Here is an 18,203-nt window from a genome sequence, read left to right on the forward strand (position 1 = left end):
CACCTTCCTTGATCATCATGATTATTTTTGTAGTAAAGAAAATGAATGAATAGGGGAAAGAATTCTGAACATCTGTTGATTAGTTGCTCAGAACACCATGGTGTAATTGTCTAGTATGTCTTGAATTCTCAATTAGGGTGGGGAGCTAAAAAAGTTCTTTTACCTGCATCTCACGGAATTTTATCCATCCGAATGAAAAAGAGAGCTCAACTGTCCCTCTCCTGCCTTGATGGTCAGCCTAACTAGCCTAAAGCACACTCTTTAGGTGTTAAAAACTGTGCCACACACACTTGCTATGCAGTTTGACTACACACTTTTAATTTTTTCCAAGTAACAGCTGAAATATTAACTTACTTTTCATAATACACAACTGAGATTTAAGGATGTTAAACAAGTAGCCTGATAATCTTTCAGCACATCTGTAGCAGAGCCCAAATTCTGGTCAAGACATAGTTTCAGGTGCTCTAGAAAAGCATGGCTCAAAAAATACAGTGAGACATGCATGGATATTTTACATTTTCTAGTAATGACAGTAGAAAAGCTAGGAACAAACTGGTTCAATTATTTCTGATAACTTTTTATTTAACCCAATATATTCAGAATGTTATTTCAATATGTGCTTACTATAAAAATGTTACTCAGATATTTATGCTCTTTTGGTTAACTTTTCAAAATTCAGACTATTACAACATATATCTGTTCTGGGCATGGCATATTTTAAATTGGGTAGCTATTTAATGGCTCCTAGTTGTTTTGTCTGTGACCCAATCTCACAGGTTTATAGCCCATACCTCTGTTTTCCTCCTGTAGGAGGCCAAAATAGATTAGACATTTTTTTTTTTTTTTTGTCGGCCGTGGGGCTTGAACTCTGGGCCTGGGCGCTGTCCCTCAGCTCTTCAGCTCAAGGCGAGCGCTCTACCACTTGAGCTACAGCGCCACTTCCGGTTTTCTGGTGGTTTATTGGAGATAGGAGTCTCACGGTCTCTCCTGCCCGGGCTGGCTTTGAACCGCAATCCTCAGATCTCAGCCTCCTGAGTAGCTAGGATTACAGGCGTGAGCCACCAGCGCCCGGCAGATTAGACATTTTTTATAACTCCTGATAATGAGGAAGAGTTTAACATGTTAATAGTAATGATCTATAATGTTCAAGAGCCTTATATAATTACTATCAAAGAATAGTATGAGTGGTAGCCCTACACTATAAAGAAATTATAAGAAAAATTTTAAATAATGGCTTTACATGGTACTTACATTTTAGTATTCTAGTATAAGGAATCATACACATTTGTTTCTTCTTGTAGAGACTATCTTGAGATGTATTTTTTGAAGACAACAGGTAGAAATCATATTAAAATCTCTGCAGTACTTACCTTAAGCTTTCCAATTTTGTACATTAAAAAGAAAGAGGAGTTTTTACATCTTACTGTATTTAACTGTTCTGCAAATATGAGTCATTTTTATGTTTTTTAATACAAATAAAAGTATTTTGGATTTTATAAATAAATAATGTATGGTTATTGGAGATAAAAATTGTATTATATAGATTTGCACTAGAAACTGTCTTATAAGTGAATATCATAGAAACTATGTGGTTCAGCAGCTTGTGGTGGTAGATTTCAATATCCTGGCCTTGTATGCATCCACCACCAGGATCCTAACAAACTGTTCCTGTTCCGTTTATGATACCTCATAAAAAGCAGCCAACCATGGCGATATTACTATATGAGATCATTGAAGTCACACAGAAATGTCGGCGCATGTTGTTTCTAAAATTGAACAAACAGTTGGTTATTTGTCATTGATGTAAGAAATGGACAAGTCACTCCGTATCTATAATTTTCCTTCAGCCCTCATCATTGGTCTATGGAAGATTTAAGGCAGTGTCCATTTTGGCTCCCCTCTGAACTAACCTTATTTGTATGTATCTATTCCTGTGCAGAGGTTACTACATAATAATCGTGCCTTTGAAGAAATCTCGTGGGAAATTTATCAAGCCATGGGAGAGTCCTGATGAAATGGAATTAGATGAGGTAACTATGTCTTTGTTGGCTGGGTCTTTCATTAGTTGTTTGGTTTATTAACTATTCTCTCCTTCCTCTGGCTGCTTTTCAGCATCTAATCCAAGGGCTGGCTTGTGCACATCTGAGTACTTGAATAGTTCAGTGGTGCTGTGGGCCTCCTATACTCTAGGGATTCCAGCAAAGACCTTTTATTATTATTATTATTGTGAAAATACCGTACAGAGGGGTTACAATTACATGGGCAAGGTAATGAATACATTTCTTATCAAGCATTGTTGCCTCCTCCTTTGTTTCCCCTTCCCATCCCTTCCCATCTACCCCTTCCCCCCTCCCCCCTCCCCCCCCATGATTCCCCCCAAGGCCCCCCCACCCCCCCCACCCCCGTCCCTGGCCAAAGTTGTAAAAGTTGTTTTTTGACCTGACGTTTTTGTACATCTCATTGGGTCTGCCTGTATCCCTATTTAAACAATTTGTTTTTTCCCTTCCCCTCCACAAATTATACCAACAGCAAATACAGAGATAACAGTGGTTATACTGTGGAGGAGGGACATACAAAGCAACAAAAAAATCATCTTATAAATATGTTAGAAACAATCACAAGAAAGAAAAAAACCATTTGAGTCCTTATCTTGGAGTTCATTTCGCCCAACATCAACTTATCTGAACTTTTCTGCTTGACTCAGACATATACTAGTTATTGCAAATAGAGAAACATGGGACCTATGTTTCTTTGGGCCTGGCTTACTTTTTTTTTTACTCTAACTAAAAGACAGGTAGCTGCAATAGTTTACAACCTGACTAGTCTTTGTTGGCCTTAATATTTTTCCACTTTCTTTTGTAAAGCATGTTGTAGAATTATGAAAGGCAAAATAGAATGTCAACAGGAATTCTACCTATCAGCAAATATTTGCCTTATTCTATATTCTCGAAGATTTTTATAATCAGAAGTACTTGAGTTGAGCAACAGTGGCACATGCCTGGAACCCTTGGTACTCAGGAGGCTGAGATCTGAGGATTCCAGTTTGAAGCTAGCATGGGCAGAAAAGACTGTGGTCAACTAACCAACAAAAAGGTGGAAGCAGAGCTGTGGCTTAAATGGTAGAATGCCAGCCTTGATAAAAAAAAAAGCCCAGGGACAGTTCCTAGGCATTGAGTTCAAACTCCAAGACTGGCACTCCCCTGCTCCAAAAAAAAGTGCATTTAACTGCTGAAGAACTAAATTTTAGACAATGGCAAAAATGAAAACAAATGATTAAAAAGTACTAAATTATGGTTTTAATTCCTAAAATCTTACCATACTAGGTGCATATTTAATTTATACTTCTAACAAAGAGCATTTGTCTTTCTTTAAAAGTTAATACATAATATAAAGAGGCAAAAAACTGAACTATTACATATTTCAATTTAGTTATCAAACTATGGTTCCTTTTACGAAGCCAGATCACAGAGGACCTCAGCAAACTCATGATTGGAATTTGCATTCAAATATACAGGACATATTTTGTTATTTTAATACAATGTTGCTTTTAGTAACTTCTAAGCCCTCATTGGGGGAGATGAAAGGAATTTAGTGTATTGGATTTGTTTACAGTAGAATTCATATGTCATAGCATAACACAACCTGCTATTTCTAGTCTGTCTATCTCAAGCTAGTGCAAATAAATCAAGGACAATAATTCTTTATCGACATTACTAATAGCTGATATTTATTTGAAATGTCTTTATGCAAAAAAAATCTCTGTCCTGATTAAAAACAAAAAACTGCCATCTTTGGCTGGTTTATTTCATCTCTAGAGGTGAAATTCATCACCAGCCTCACTTGTCTGAGTTATATTTGAGTTATATATAACTCACTTGTCTAAGTTATATTTGACCAAGTTCAGAAGGTGAGATGAGTTCAAATTCAGGCCAATGGTATTATGTCATTACTACTTGATTACTGGAGGGGTACAATTTAGTAATGACACTTTAGTAATGTGGTTCAGTAATTCAGATGCATTATTTATCTATTAATAATAAAGGAATAAAAACCTTATTCTGTGAAGAAGTCTTACTCATTCATCTGAAAATTTAAAACTATCAGTTGATTAAGTTTTGTAAGGATTTTGAAGCTAGACCTGACCTGATTTAACTTGCAACTGACTAATCAGTTAATCCTGGGATTGTCTTTACTGTTTTAATCAGCTCTTAGCTGAAGCTCACAATTGGTACCATGCCATTTTAGGTGGAATTCGATTTGAAATGCAAGGGCAACTTGTAGAATATGAATATTTCTATGTGTTAAAAAGATGTTTTCAAGGCAATGAGATCCGAAGCAAAATGACATCAAATACCTTTAAATAATAAGCTTTCCTTGGTAGCGAAGCCACTCGATCATAAGTGGTAGGAAGTGATTCCTTTTTATAGTCAGGTTTTAACCTCCAAAATGCACAGCAGTGCTAATGGATTAAAGTACAGGGCTATGTGACATTGAACTTTCTTGCAATTAAATTCTCCAGGTCATTGCCGCTGATTCCCATAACAAAGGGTCATTTTAATCATCCTGCAAGTTTCGTGGTGCATGGATCTGTATAATACTTTGATAAGGAATATTTTATTAATTCAAAAATTTTGGGTCAGCATGGGTTGTTTCCCACTTTTCTTACTGATATAATTGAGACCACATTGTAGAATTAATGGTGGAAGAAATAAGATATGCATTGACTGGAAAATGAAAATTATTTCTGATAAAGAACCAAAGCCCTTGATAGATCTTCTGGGATTACTTCCAATACATCTTGTAACTATTGTGGAGAGGAACAAATGAAAGTAGGCTATGGCCTCTCTTTATGCTTACTCATCTAATCTCTGATCCCTAAAGACAGGACTTCTTTTTTTTTCTGTACCATGCATAATAAAAGTATTGTGGTAATTTTATCTATAGCTCACTACTGCCAGGTTTGACAAAGCAGTGCTCGTCTCTTCAATGTGTTTGACCAAGTTCTCAGAAAGGCTTATAATTCAAATTGTGGGAACCATATCATCAAATAGAATGATGTCCTAAGGGGATTTCTACATGTAGGCCTCACATCTAGGGTCCATAAAATATTGAAAGAGGCTTTCTAAACAGAGTTACTCTCAAAATTATCCTTTGAACTCATTTATTCTTTGTCTGGGGATACTCTTCACATGATAAATTCATAGACTGGAATTGCTCTTCTCAAGGTCAAACTAGGCAAGACAGCCATTGATAGTTGAAGTGAATTTGAGGCAGAACAACTCCCAAAATGTTGGTTATATTTAATCTAGGGCAGGGCACGTAAGATATCATGAGTTTTTTTTGTCTCATTGTACCTCAAAGGCATGTCATAAAATAACATAGTCACTGGTGATTTTAACTTTAGCATACTGGATAAATTGGTGTTAACTGAGCTCACTTGTCCAATTTAAATTATATCACACAATTATATATCCTAAAGAGATAAGAGCCATCTTCAAGTTAAGGGTCAGGTGAATGACTGCCCTGAACTTAAGGAAAGAAAAACAAAACACTCAAATAGTTTGTACGTTGGAGTCTACTAAGTAAACCCTAGGAAAAGGGCTTCTGAGGAATGACAGTGATCTGGATGAATTATGACAGCTGTCTACCTATGAAATATGAATAAAATCAAAGGTAGGGTTTGATCAGTGAAGTAGAAGAGGAAACACAGCCATATAAACAACTGATGGTAAATGTTTTTGATTAACTAACTTCAAAATTCAGCTCATCTGTAGTTCATTTCTCCTGTAAGTAACTGACTACTACTTACTACATACCAACAATAACCATTGTAATGGCTTTTTATGTATACTATTACATTAACCCTTTAGCATCAGAGGGTTTTTATGAAATAGCAACAGAGAAATAATAACACATGTCTATCCATATCTATTTACAGACTGAGTTGCAATAGTTGAGATTTTCAAGCTGAAACGCAGGTAATGCTAGATTTGGTGATTTGGTGTAACCATTAAGTAAAAATAAAATTGAAAATATCTCTATGTATTATTTTTTATTTCACTCATTGAGTCAACCATTCATGACGACTTTCTTTTGCACCTCAATTTCCTCATTTAGGAATGGAGCGCCTTGTGCTCAACCTTCATGTGGTTATTATGAAGTCTAAATGAGCTTTTGTAGAAGGGTATCTGGCACCTAGTAAGGTTTCAATAAGTGACTCACTGTCACCATCACTATTGTAAATCATCTTACATTTGACAACAGAATTTAAAGGTTGTACTAAATTTCTATCCTTTTTTTCTATTTACTGGCTAATCAGTTAGAATTACCTACCCAAATGGATCATCAGATGGTCCTAGTTAGCAGAACATATAAAGTCTAATATACAGTACTCTGTATAGCACATATTTCACGTAATATTTTGTGTAATTTTAATTGCATCAATAATGTCAAATTTCACAGAAAAATATGAATATTGCCAGTTAAGTATTATTGACAAATAACATGAACAGAAATTATCTATGAAGCCTGAAAAATGTTTTCTACATCATTAGGGTATAATTTGGAACCAGCTGAGTCCACTTGGAATTCTCTGTAGAAGAGTGTAACACAGCAGGCTGCTAGCAAAGCTATCAGTGTTTGTCATAGAGAGGGTCTGCTGCCATCTTTATTACAGGAGTCTGGCCTTGATTGTGCATTGTCACATTCTATTAAACACATATCACTACTTTTGTGTGTAGGATTAATTTTCAATTTACAAAAGGAAGGGAAGTGAATAGCTTCCCTACCTTTCCATAAGTACTTTATGTTTGCTTATCCAAATGGAGAAAGAGTTTGCACTCAGGTGCACAGACATTTTTCCAATTTGTCCTCACACATGCAACATTTTCTACACAGATGTTAACACAAATAATAATTCTAAGAAATAAGTCCCATGGTTTTCCTTATTTGCAATACCTCGTGTATGTCTAAGACAAGCAGAAAAGGTCAAAAGCGATGTACACATGATCATATAAGATGATGCTAAGGGAAATGAAACCCAAGATAGGGAGACAAAAGTTTTTATCTTTCTTGCTGTTGTTTTTAATATACTTACAACATACTCTGTGATTTTTTTTGTTTCTTTTGTATGCTCTTCCCCCATGGTATAACCCCTGTTGTCCCTGTATTTGATTCCAATGCCCTGCGTCTTGTATATTCATTTTTCTAATTTGGGGAGGGTAAGGGAAATAACAAAATGCTGAAATAAGGATACAGGTTGACCCCTTGTAACAATGAGATGTAGCAGACACTATGTTGAAAATGAACTTTACAGTTTCGGGGGACGGGGAGGGAGAAGTTGAGGAGGTGGAGAGGGAAGGGATGGTGGGGGAGAAACAAAGGAGGAGGTAACAATGCTCAATAGGAAATGTATGCATTACCTTACTCATGTAACTGTAACCCCTTTGCACAGAATCTTTACAATCAAAATATATATTAACAAATTCTAAGAAGCTGTTAAAAAATTGCTACTTACCTCACATTCCATCCCAGACTGTTAGTCTTTTTTTCCAATTATAGTCTTTGTAATGGGAAAAAAAAAAACTTTGATATCATCTTGAAATCAACCTTTATTTGTACTATTTTCTCCTAATAAGAGTCAAGTTTGATTATCTAAAAGCTATACATTTTTACAATTGCAGGCATCATCTATGCATCTATGTATTTATAAATATATATGAAAGATTATTTTCTTCAGAATGTAGACATTTACTTTTTATCCACCCTGCCTGTGTCTTTGGTAAGACAGTCAAACTCCCCAGAGAATTAGATTCTATGGAAACTTGGATGCAGAACACAGTGAGAAATCACACATCAAGGAGTCAAGTCAAGCCAGAAATTGTAAAAGAAAAGTGACAATAGCTAATTACTAATTTTAATCAAAGGTACTCATTAGATTTTTTTTTTTGGGTCCAGTCATGGTGCTTGAACTCTGGGCCTGGGCACTGTCCCTCAGCTCTTCAGCTCAAGGCTAGCACTCTACCACTTGAGCCACAGTGCCACTTCCAGCTTTTTTCTTTTTGTTTATGTGGTGCTGAGGAATCGAACCCAGGGCCTCAGGCATGCAAGGCAAGCGCTCTACCACTGAGCCACCTTCCCAGCCCCTCATTAGATTTTTGAGAGAATTTAATCAGATAACTTATTACTGAAAATAATGTAAATGGTACTAACTTCCTCCAAAATATAGCCATATCTGACGTTTTCAATGCTTTTCAATTAGGTTACTACTTAGTAAATAAATCTCCTGCAAGGTCAGGTTACCATGAATCATGCTGGCTTTCTTAGTCAACTAACAAGGCACAATCGTCTCTGAAAGATTTTCAGTTGAGTAGGAAATGATAGACACTATACCAATAAAAATCTAAGTGCCCTGTGTTTATAACTAGTCCTGGCCTTAAGAGGAAAACAGGATTTGAAGGATCAAACTACCTGAAAGCCCGTGGTGGTAGCATGTGTTGTGGAATGTGGACAAATTTTATATGGGTGATTCCCAGTCATGAACTGATTTCACCCTTTTAAACATTTCACCTTTTTTAACATCAATAATTTGGATAGTTGTTTACATTTCATTCTTCGTTTCTCACTTTTTCTTTAAGCTGCTTAAGGAGATATCTAGGAAACGCAGAAGCATCCGTTATGGGAGAGAAGTCGAATTAAAGCCATATATTGCAGCTCACTTTGATGTTCTGCCTACTGAGTTCACCCTGGGGGATGACAAGCATTATGGTGGATTTACAAACAAGCAACTCCAAAGTGGTCAAGAATATGTCTTCTTCGTGTTAGCGGTGATGGAACATGCAGAGTCTGTAAGTTAATTTGTGATGGCATCTGTTTTCTATGCTAGAACTACACATTTTCACCAGCACACTATGTGGTTATTTGGGAATACATAGGAATCTTCATCGTAATTATTTCTCATGAGCTGTCTTTAGCTTATATGTAGCAATAGGATGCTTAATCTTCCAAGATGGCTGGATATATCACATAACCCTACTTTACAACATGATAATGGATGACAGGATTTCAGGTATACTTCTAGTGTATGAAATTCGAGACAGTTGGGTCCTAGTTCTTTAGACCCATCAATGTAACATGCATAATAGAATATTAATCTCTGCCTACTCTTCTCTCATTCATTAAAGATGACCATTTTCAGAAAAATAAAATACCGTTCTCATTCCACGTAATATTTGGGATAGTCATTGTTATTACTTCATATTGTGATTACAATATGAAACAAGCTCTGTAACTTAATATATTCTATTTGGAAATATTTGAAAATATTGGAGAATAATTATTCTTCTGTGCCTGCCAGTGAAGACATAGTGCCTCTAGCCTGCCTTACCAGAAAGTCAATCTAAGAAGGAAGTACAATCAGCTTCCATAATTACAGCAAGTTACGAGTGACTTTATCATTGAAAGCCCAAGAAAAAAAATCAATGAAAGAATTCATAAAGAAGTCTAAATAATGAGTTGTCTTATTTTATGTAACTCATCTTGCTCTTCTGCCATTTTATGCTTCAATGGCTTTGGATTTTAAACAAAACAAGAGGGAAGAAATTGTAGATGAGTAGTGGGGTAGATTTTGAACTGACAGTTTATATTAACATTTAATATACATATTCCAAATTGTATCGTTTTAAATCGGAACTTAAATCTGACAGGCATGGCAGTTCATTGAGCCAGCCACTTTCTGTATATAAGAAGTTCAGAATATCTCAAAGGTTTTTCCACATCAGGGGTTAGTGTAGACTGTGAGGCTGTTACTCAAATGACTGAAGGAAACTCCCTTATAGAAAATCAAAACACAAAGGCAGCCTGATTTACCTTTGTGTGCAAAATGCCATTTCAAAACAAAGTGAAGGCTTTCCTGGAATTTTAATATACAGAACATGTTCTCTCTAGTTGAAAACTTTAAAAAAAAAGAACCTAAAGGAAATGGGATATTGGAAAGCATCTCATTCTTTAAAAACATAGATGAGAGAATTTTATCTTTAGATATTTTTGTCTCTAGATGGATTTCAAAAAGCACTTTCACCTCATTGAGGTAAATCAGAAAATTCAGCAAAGAAAAGTCTCATCAGACAGATCATGTAGACCGATGGCACTTTCTCAGAGACTGGCTTCTGAAGTCTTCCCATGCTCTTCAAAAGTGGTTAGATCTATCCTCACCAGTACATAGTCGAATTTTATCTGTAATATGTCATCTTTTCATTTTAGTACTCTCATTCATACATTAGTTTTACAAGGGGACTTTCATTGTGACAGTCAATATATGCATACAGTGTATCACATTAATCTTTTTGGGGGGGGGGGCGGGGGTCCGGTTGTGGGGCCTGAACTCTGGGCCTGGATGCTGTCCCTCAGCTCTTCAGCTCAAGGCTAGCGCTCTACCACTTGAGCCACAGCACCACTTCTGGCTTTTTTTTCCTTTCTGCTTATGTAGTGCTGAGGAATCGAACCCAGGGCCTCATGCATGCAAGGCAAGCACTCTACCACTGAGCCACCTTCCCAGCCCCTATCACATTAATCTTAATGCTCTCTATTGTTCTTTTCTTTTCCCCTCTACCTTAAAACAGTATCAACTAGTTTCTTGCTTATATATGCATATAAGGCACTTGAACCATTATTTGCCCTCATTTACTCTCTCCATTCCCTCTCACCCAATTGTCCATACTCACCCCAACAGAGCTTGTTTTACTTTTCTGTCATTTATTTTTAATAAATACATAATACACACCAAAACTTAATTCTTCTTTCACCATCTTATTTCTTGACATTACTCTCATTTTACTTTATAGCCAAGTATTGCATCCAACTCTTCTAATTTTATAGTAATGTAGGTTTTTTGTAAGTTTCAGATTTGCATGTCTGTTAATAATATCCAAACCCTCTATTGATTGGTTGACGATTTGAAGGCACAAAAATCATTTCTCCCCTCGCCAGCCTCTTCCATCAAAGACATGAGCCTCCCTCAATCTATTCTCTCATATTAAGAATACTAGAGAACTAGATTTAAAATGACTTCAAATTCAGTCTTTTTTAAATTATTCTTACCCAAAGAGCAATTCTACTTTTCAACTTCCATGGCTTTGTTTTCCACATTATTATGGCTCTGTTTCCTGATTCAGACAGAAAAGCTATGTGTTTTAGAAAAAATTCTGCTTAGATTTCCATCTTTTTTTTTTTAATTGTGAAAATACAGTGTAGAGGGGGTTACAATTACATGGGCAAGATAATGAGTACATTTCTTTTCAAGCATACCTCCTCCTTTGTTTCCCCTTCCCATTCCTTCCCATCCCTTCCCATCTCCCTCCGTCTGCCCCCACCAAAGTTGTAAAGTTCGTTTTTTGACATAACGACTTGTACATCTCATTGTTGCAATGTTCCATGTTGATTAACCAAGTCTTACCTCAGCTAGGCGCCAGAGGCTCACATCTATAATCCTAGCTACTCAGGAGGCTGAGATCTGAGGATAGTAGTTCAAACCACCTTATTATTAAAGAATTTCAAAACATGGATTGAGTTTATGATTACTCCATCAATTTGAGTATAATCTACAAAATAAGAGCAAGTATAAATCAAAGCAAAAATTTTAATAAAAATTATATTTTGGGCTATATAGAGTCAATTTTTCAAGTTCTGTTTGTAAATTCTTATACTGTATTATATGTATACATCTCATGTCCTCTTTTTATCTCAGTCTCTGTCTCTGTCTCTCTTTCTCTCTCTCTCCTCTCTCATGTGTCTTTCCTTTTCTTTCTCTTGCTTCTGAAAGGCTGAACATGTGTACTAAGCTTTCATCTTGTATTGATATATTAGAAAGTCAGGTGAGTTCCTTTTCTACGCAAATAAAAAAATAGGAAGAAAGAGTAAGATATAATAATTCAGTGAAATGCATTTTCCTGGTTGCCTTGCTTGCTGAGCTTATTGCAATAAAATTCAGAATATATGCCTTAACTGTGCTTTAAAAGATGGAAGAGGCTAAAAACATTAAAAACATTCAGACATCATTTGTATATTATTGGCACACAGATTACCAAGTTTAAGTGGACAAAGCCTTTAACTCCACTTCCTTAACTTGATATGTTCGTTGAAAATCAGCTCTCTGCATATTTGAGGATCTGTTTCTGGACTCTGTTGGCTTCCATTGACCATGTTTTCCATCTTGAAACTAATATCCCATTGTCTTGATTACGGTAGCTTTATAATAAATCTTGAAAGTGTAAAATGTTTTTAAAATACATATATTTGGGTTGGGAAGGTGGCTCAGTGGTAGAGTGCTTGCTTCACATGCATGAGGACCTATGTTCAATTCCTCAGCACCACATAAACAGAAAAAGTCAGAAGTGGCACTGTGGTTCAAGTGGTAAAGTGCTAACCTTGAGCTGAAGAGTTGAGGGACAGCTCCCAGGCCTAGAATTCAAGCCCCACAACCAACAGAAAACAAAAACAAACATATATTTGCTAATCTTGAAAAATGGGCATTTTTCACTCATGTCTCAGCCGTTGGAAAAGATCAGTTATTCATTATTTTAGCCCAGATTTGCTGAGAACTTACTAAATGCAAAGTCTATACTAGTCACATATAAATGCAAAGAGTATATAAAGCCTTACCTTCCAGGATTTTAAAGTTTCATTAAAAGAAATGAAGCATATATAAAAATTTAAAACAAAGTATGGTGGACACTATGTAAAAAGGTATAAAAGACTAAGTAAATTCTTTACATACATTATTTTCATGTGTATATTTTTGTAATGGCTGATTTCTTCCCATTAGGAGGATGTACTTAAGTGGGTCTTTGGAGAGTGGTTGGATTTTAAGAACTAAATGTTGTGGAAATTGTTAGAGTGTTAAGGAGCAAGAATAGAATGAACATTTATGGAACTGTAGCAAAAAGGCTCACTGGGACAGAATTGGTTAGATGTAGTTGGAAAAATTGTGAGGGTTCTAGAGAATCATGAGAAGATACTTAGGTTTTAACTAGAGATTACCAGAGCCTCTTAAAAATGGTTTCAATTTAGGACAATAACTCTAACAGCAGTTATGATGATTAGAAGGAAGAAAAAATTCTTAGTATGGACAGGAGGGCATGAATGATATCCTATATTAACAATAGTAACCATGAGACTGTAGAGATAACATTTAGGCCTGGTGACATGTATGTCACTGAGAAGTAAAGTCAATAGTCTCCTTGATAGTGAGATAAGAAATACTTGGGAAACCAGAAGAAGATGTGTATGGGAAAGTCTGGAATTAGTAGAGTTCCTGAGTTTAGGAACATTAATGAGGAAATAATCTGTTCACAAGCTAGTAGTTAAAGTTAGGGTTGAGAAAGGCAGGCTAGTGAACAGCAAAACTTAAGAATACTGTCCCCTGAGACCCACAGTCAAAGGAATTGAACTTAATAGAGTTAAAGCAGGTTGGAGAGTTTAGGAAGGAGACAAATTTAGAAATATTAAAATCAAAGAGAGAAATTAAAAAAAAATATCTTCAGTGAGCTGTGTGCCAGTGGTTCATACCTTGTAATCCTTCTACTCTACTAAGGAGTCTGACATCGGAAGATCACTAGGAAAGATTAGGAAGGAAGCAATTGAATTTAGAACTAAGAAAGTCATAAAGAGATGTTTTTAAAAATCTTTGGTCACCTGGATGCCATTTGTTCACATCCCATAGTCCTACTCAGGAAGCTGAAATTTGAGGATGAAGCCTCAAAGCCAGCCAAGGCAGAAATGTCCCTGAGATTCTTATCTCCAGTTGACCATGAAAAGCTGAAATGGAACTGTAGCTCAATTTGTAGTGCATCAGCCTTGAATAAAATAGATACGGGTTCACATCCCATTACTGACTCATGCACACACACACACACACACACACACACACACACACACACACACACACACACACAGAGTCTTTGTCAACCAGAGCAAATCTGAGAAAGATATTCAGAAGAGTAAAAACTGAGTAAAAGCAATTAGATTTGCAAATTAGTTAATAACACCAGTGTTGATGTTTGAGTGAGATGTGATAGAGAATCAGGAAAACCAAGATGTCCAAGAAGTATGAATTATTTATTAAGTAGGAAAAAGTTTTAATAGACAGAATTATGGAAATACTTCAGGGAAAGAATTATGAGAATATTTTTCTGAAATAGAAGATTACAGAAACAAAGTTCATAGACATTCAGTAGTACTTCCCTTTACCAAGAAAATGTAAGTTTCAAAAGTATACATTATTTGTTGGAAAAAGCAAAGCAACCTCCAAACATACCTCTAACAAAATTAAATAGGAACTGGTAACTTCTTTTGTTTTTATTGTGAGAATACCATATAGAAGAGTTACAATTACATGGGCAAGATAACGAGTACCTTTCTTATCAAGCATTGTTGCCTCCTCTTTGTTTTCCCTTCCCATCCCTTCCCATACTCCTCCCACCTTCCCCCATCTTATCCCCTCCCCCACCCACCAAAGTTGTAAAGTTCATTTTTCGACATATCGACTTGTATATCTCATTGCTGCAATGGGTCCACCTGTATCCCTAGTTGAACGATTTGTTTTTGCCCTTCCCCTCCACAAATTATACCAACATCAAATACAGTGAAAGCAGGGGTTATACTGTGGGGGAGGGACATACAAAGCAACATAGTAATCATCTTAGAAACAATTGCATGAAAGAAAAAAACATTTTGAATACTTATCTTGGGGTTCATTCCCTAACATCAACTTATCTTACCTTTTTTGCTTGACTCAGAGATATACTAGTTATTGCAAATAAGGGAAATCATGGGACCTATGTGTTTCTTTGGTCCTGGCTTACTTCACTTAATATAATTTTTTCCAAATATTTCCATTTCCTAACAAATGGGGCAATGGCATTCTTTCTGATGGAGGCATAGAATTCCATTGTGTATATATACCACATTTTCTTGATCCATTCATCTACTGAGGTGCATCTGGGTTTGTTTCATTTCTTAGCTATGGTATATAATGCTGCGATAAACATAGTTGTGCTGGTAGCTTTAGTATGGTCTTGTTTGTGATCATTTGAACGCATTCTATGAAGCCATAATAACCCTCATCCCAAAACCAGGCAGGGACTCATCAAAGAAAGAGAACTATAGACCAATTTCTTTGATGAACATTGATGCAAAACTTCCCAACAAAATTTTGGCCAATCGACTTCAACAATTCATCCAAAAAATCATACACCACGATCAAACAGGATTCATTTCAGGGATGCAAAGCTGGTTCAATATATGAAAATCAGTTAACATAATTCACACATCAACAAGATCAAGGATAAGAACCACATGGTTATCTCAATAGATGCAGAAAAAGCATTTGACAAGATCCAACACCCCTTTATGATGAAGGTTCTAGAAAAATTAGGAATCCATGGGACATTCCTCAATACAATAAAGGCTGTATATGACAAACCTACAGCCAGCATTATACTCAATGGTGAAAAGCTAAAGCTATTTCCTCTAAACTCAGGAACGAGACAAGGATGTCCACTCTCTCCACTGCTCTTCAATCTAGTATTAGAATGCCTAGCTACAGCAATAAATGGTAACTTCTTTAAAGTTCTAAAAAAATCTTTCTTTTTGAAACATTCTTTTTGAAAGCAACATCAGTTCTGTATAACTTTGCATCTATTATCTGACCATTAGAATGTAGTTCTCTTTATGAATTGTAGACTTAGCCTTCCATTGTTTTTGTCCTAACAATCAACCAAAGGAGCCTGGTCAAAATTTAACATTTAATTAACTTCCATCTTTTTAACCATGTAATGCACATCATCTCCTGTCTAGTATATTTGGGCCTAGAAGTATTCCTGATTTCTGGGATTTTTTTTCAATTTTGTAGTATTTATACATTTATCTGTATAGCCTCTCTAATCCAAAAGTCTGAAATATGACATATTTTGAAATTGCTCAAAGCAGTTTAGATTTCAGAGTATTTTAGATTTCAGAGCATTTTTTGATTGGAAATTTTTAGAGTAGGTATATTTAAGTTGTAATGCCTTAAGTCTGGAACTCTGATGTTTCTCTTGATTTTCAGAGAGCAACTAAACATTGGTACAACGTATATCAAATATATTGGGACAGTTAGTTATTGATATTTTACACTTCATCAATTTTTCATTATTATATATAATTCTCATTAAAACTTAGCAGTGACTTCATACCATTATGAATAATTGTATTTCACTCTATAAAGAAAATAATGTTGCACTCTCTCTTTTCTTCCTTCTGTGCTTTGTTCTTTCCTTACATTCCCTCCATTCCTTCCCTTTGTACCCAACTAATATCCTCCATCCATTTGTCCTCAACTCCATTGTCTTGGACTTTTTCATCTTTCTAATATGAATGATGCTCTGAAGAGATTCCTCAAAAGACTAAACATAGAGCTTTCTATGACCTAGAAGTCTTACTTCTGGGCATTAACCCAAATGATCACAAACAAAGCCATACTAAAGCTACCAGCAAAATCATGTTCATTACAGCATTATTTACCATAGCTAAGATATGGAACCAACCCAGATGCCCCTCAGTAGATGAATGCACCAAGAAAATGTGGTGTATATACACAATGGAATTCTATGCTTCCATCAGAAAAAATGACATTGTCCCATTTGTTAGGAAATGGAAATACTTGGAAAAAATTATATTAAGTGAAGTAAGCCAGACCCACAGAAACATAGATCCCATAATTTCCCTTATTTTTAATAATTAGTATATGTCTGGATCATCCTAGAAGAGGATCACAGTAGCTCAATAGCTATGTACATATCATCATATAAGATGATGCTAAGCTAAATGAACTCCAAATTATGGAAAGAAGAGATTTTTCTTTGTTGTTTTTAATATATTATGTTAGTTGTTTCAGCTTTCTTCTATTATTTTTTCCCCTATGGTTTATACCCTGTTGTCACTGTATTTGATTTTGGTAGCCTGTGTATTGTGTATACATTTATCTGACTTAGGGAAAGGAAGGGGAATAACAAAATGGTGAGACAAAGTATAAAGTGCAAACAAATGGAACAGTGATATTCACAAGACAGCATATTGGAAATGAACTTTACAATTTTGAGGAGATTGGGTAGAAGGGAAAGTGGGAGAAAATGAGGGAGGAGTAACAACCTTCAAAAAGGAAAGCACTCACTACCTTAGGTATATAACTGTAACCCCTATGTATATCACCCTGACAATTAAAAAAGAAAGCCATCACTTTTTAAACTAAAATAGACTCTGCTTTTCCTCAGAAGATGTATGCAACCAGCCCCTATTCTGACCCTGTTGTGTCAATGGATCTGGACCCGCAGCCAATCACAGATGAAGAGGAAGGCTTGATCTGGGTTGTAGGGCCTGTCCTCGCAGTGGTCTTTATCATCTGCATTGTCATTGCTATTCTTCTCTACAAAAGGTAGGTCTGCTCAATATTTCTCCTTCTACTTTGTTTTTGAAGACATACTTATTGTCCTCTTGTCATTATGTGGTTGATTTCAGCAGAAAACTTCAATGCAGCCCCAGAGATGGTTGGAAATAAACTATTTTTGTTTGAACAAATCTAAAGACAGAGCTATTTAGAATCTTGTTCAGTGTAGGACATAGATTTTTGTTGTCAATCTTACACATTCTACCCTTCATTCCCTGCACTTCTTTGTGTAGGATGAAATCTTCTCATGTTCTTTAGGGTTTTAGTACATTCTCAAGCATATCACTCCATACCAGCTTCAGTTTTATTATTTTAGATCATTGTTCAATTTCTATATATTTTTGAAACCCGATTACATTTCTACATTTCAATCTATATTAGTTACTTTTGTGTAACTATGGCAAAAATACTAGACAGGAAAAACATAGAAACACCTTAAGAGAAAAAATGTTTTGTTTTGTATTGCTTTTTAATCATGGTTTCCTGTGGGAAATTCATCATGGCCAGAAGACTTAATGGAGCAAAGAGGATAGAAGTAAATAGGAGAAACCTGGAATAACTCTCCTAAAAGGACTCTCTTACAGTGACCTACCTCCTCTAGTTAGATCCTATCTCCTAAAGCTTTCAGAACCTTGAAAAAATAGTACCAACCGTTTGTGGTCAAGCTTTCAACAAATAGGTCTTTTTTGGGAACACTACAAATCCTAATATTAATCGGCACATG

General features: G+C 35.7%; 1 protein-coding gene across 42 annotated transcripts in view; it reads left to right on the forward strand.

Moving 5' to 3' along the window:
• The window catches only part of Ptprd (protein tyrosine phosphatase receptor type D), a 2,013,525-nt gene that overhangs the window by 1,858,307 nt on the left and 137,015 nt on the right, over nucleotides 1-18,203 (forward strand). For 31 of the 42 annotated variants that reach the window (XM_070033182.1, XM_070033181.1, XM_070033197.1 and 28 more), the window contains 3 exons: nucleotides 1,940-2,030; nucleotides 8,637-8,846; nucleotides 17,307-17,467. In XM_070033182.1, coding sequence (XP_069889283.1) covers nucleotides 1,940-2,030; nucleotides 8,637-8,846; nucleotides 17,307-17,467 — 462 coding nt within the window. The remainder of the gene's footprint in view (nucleotides 1-1,939; nucleotides 2,031-8,636; nucleotides 8,847-17,306; nucleotides 17,468-18,203) is intronic. The other 11 variants (XM_070033187.1, XM_070033188.1, XM_070033195.1 and 8 more) reach the window with 1 other exon arrangement.

The sequence above is a fragment of the Dipodomys merriami genome, unplaced genomic scaffold, assembly GCF_024711535.1.
Source record: "Dipodomys merriami isolate MVZ:Mamm:240054 unplaced genomic scaffold, mDipMer1.0.p SCAF_22, whole genome shotgun sequence".
In the NCBI taxonomy this organism is placed as follows: domain Eukaryota; kingdom Metazoa; phylum Chordata; class Mammalia; order Rodentia; family Heteromyidae; genus Dipodomys; species Dipodomys merriami.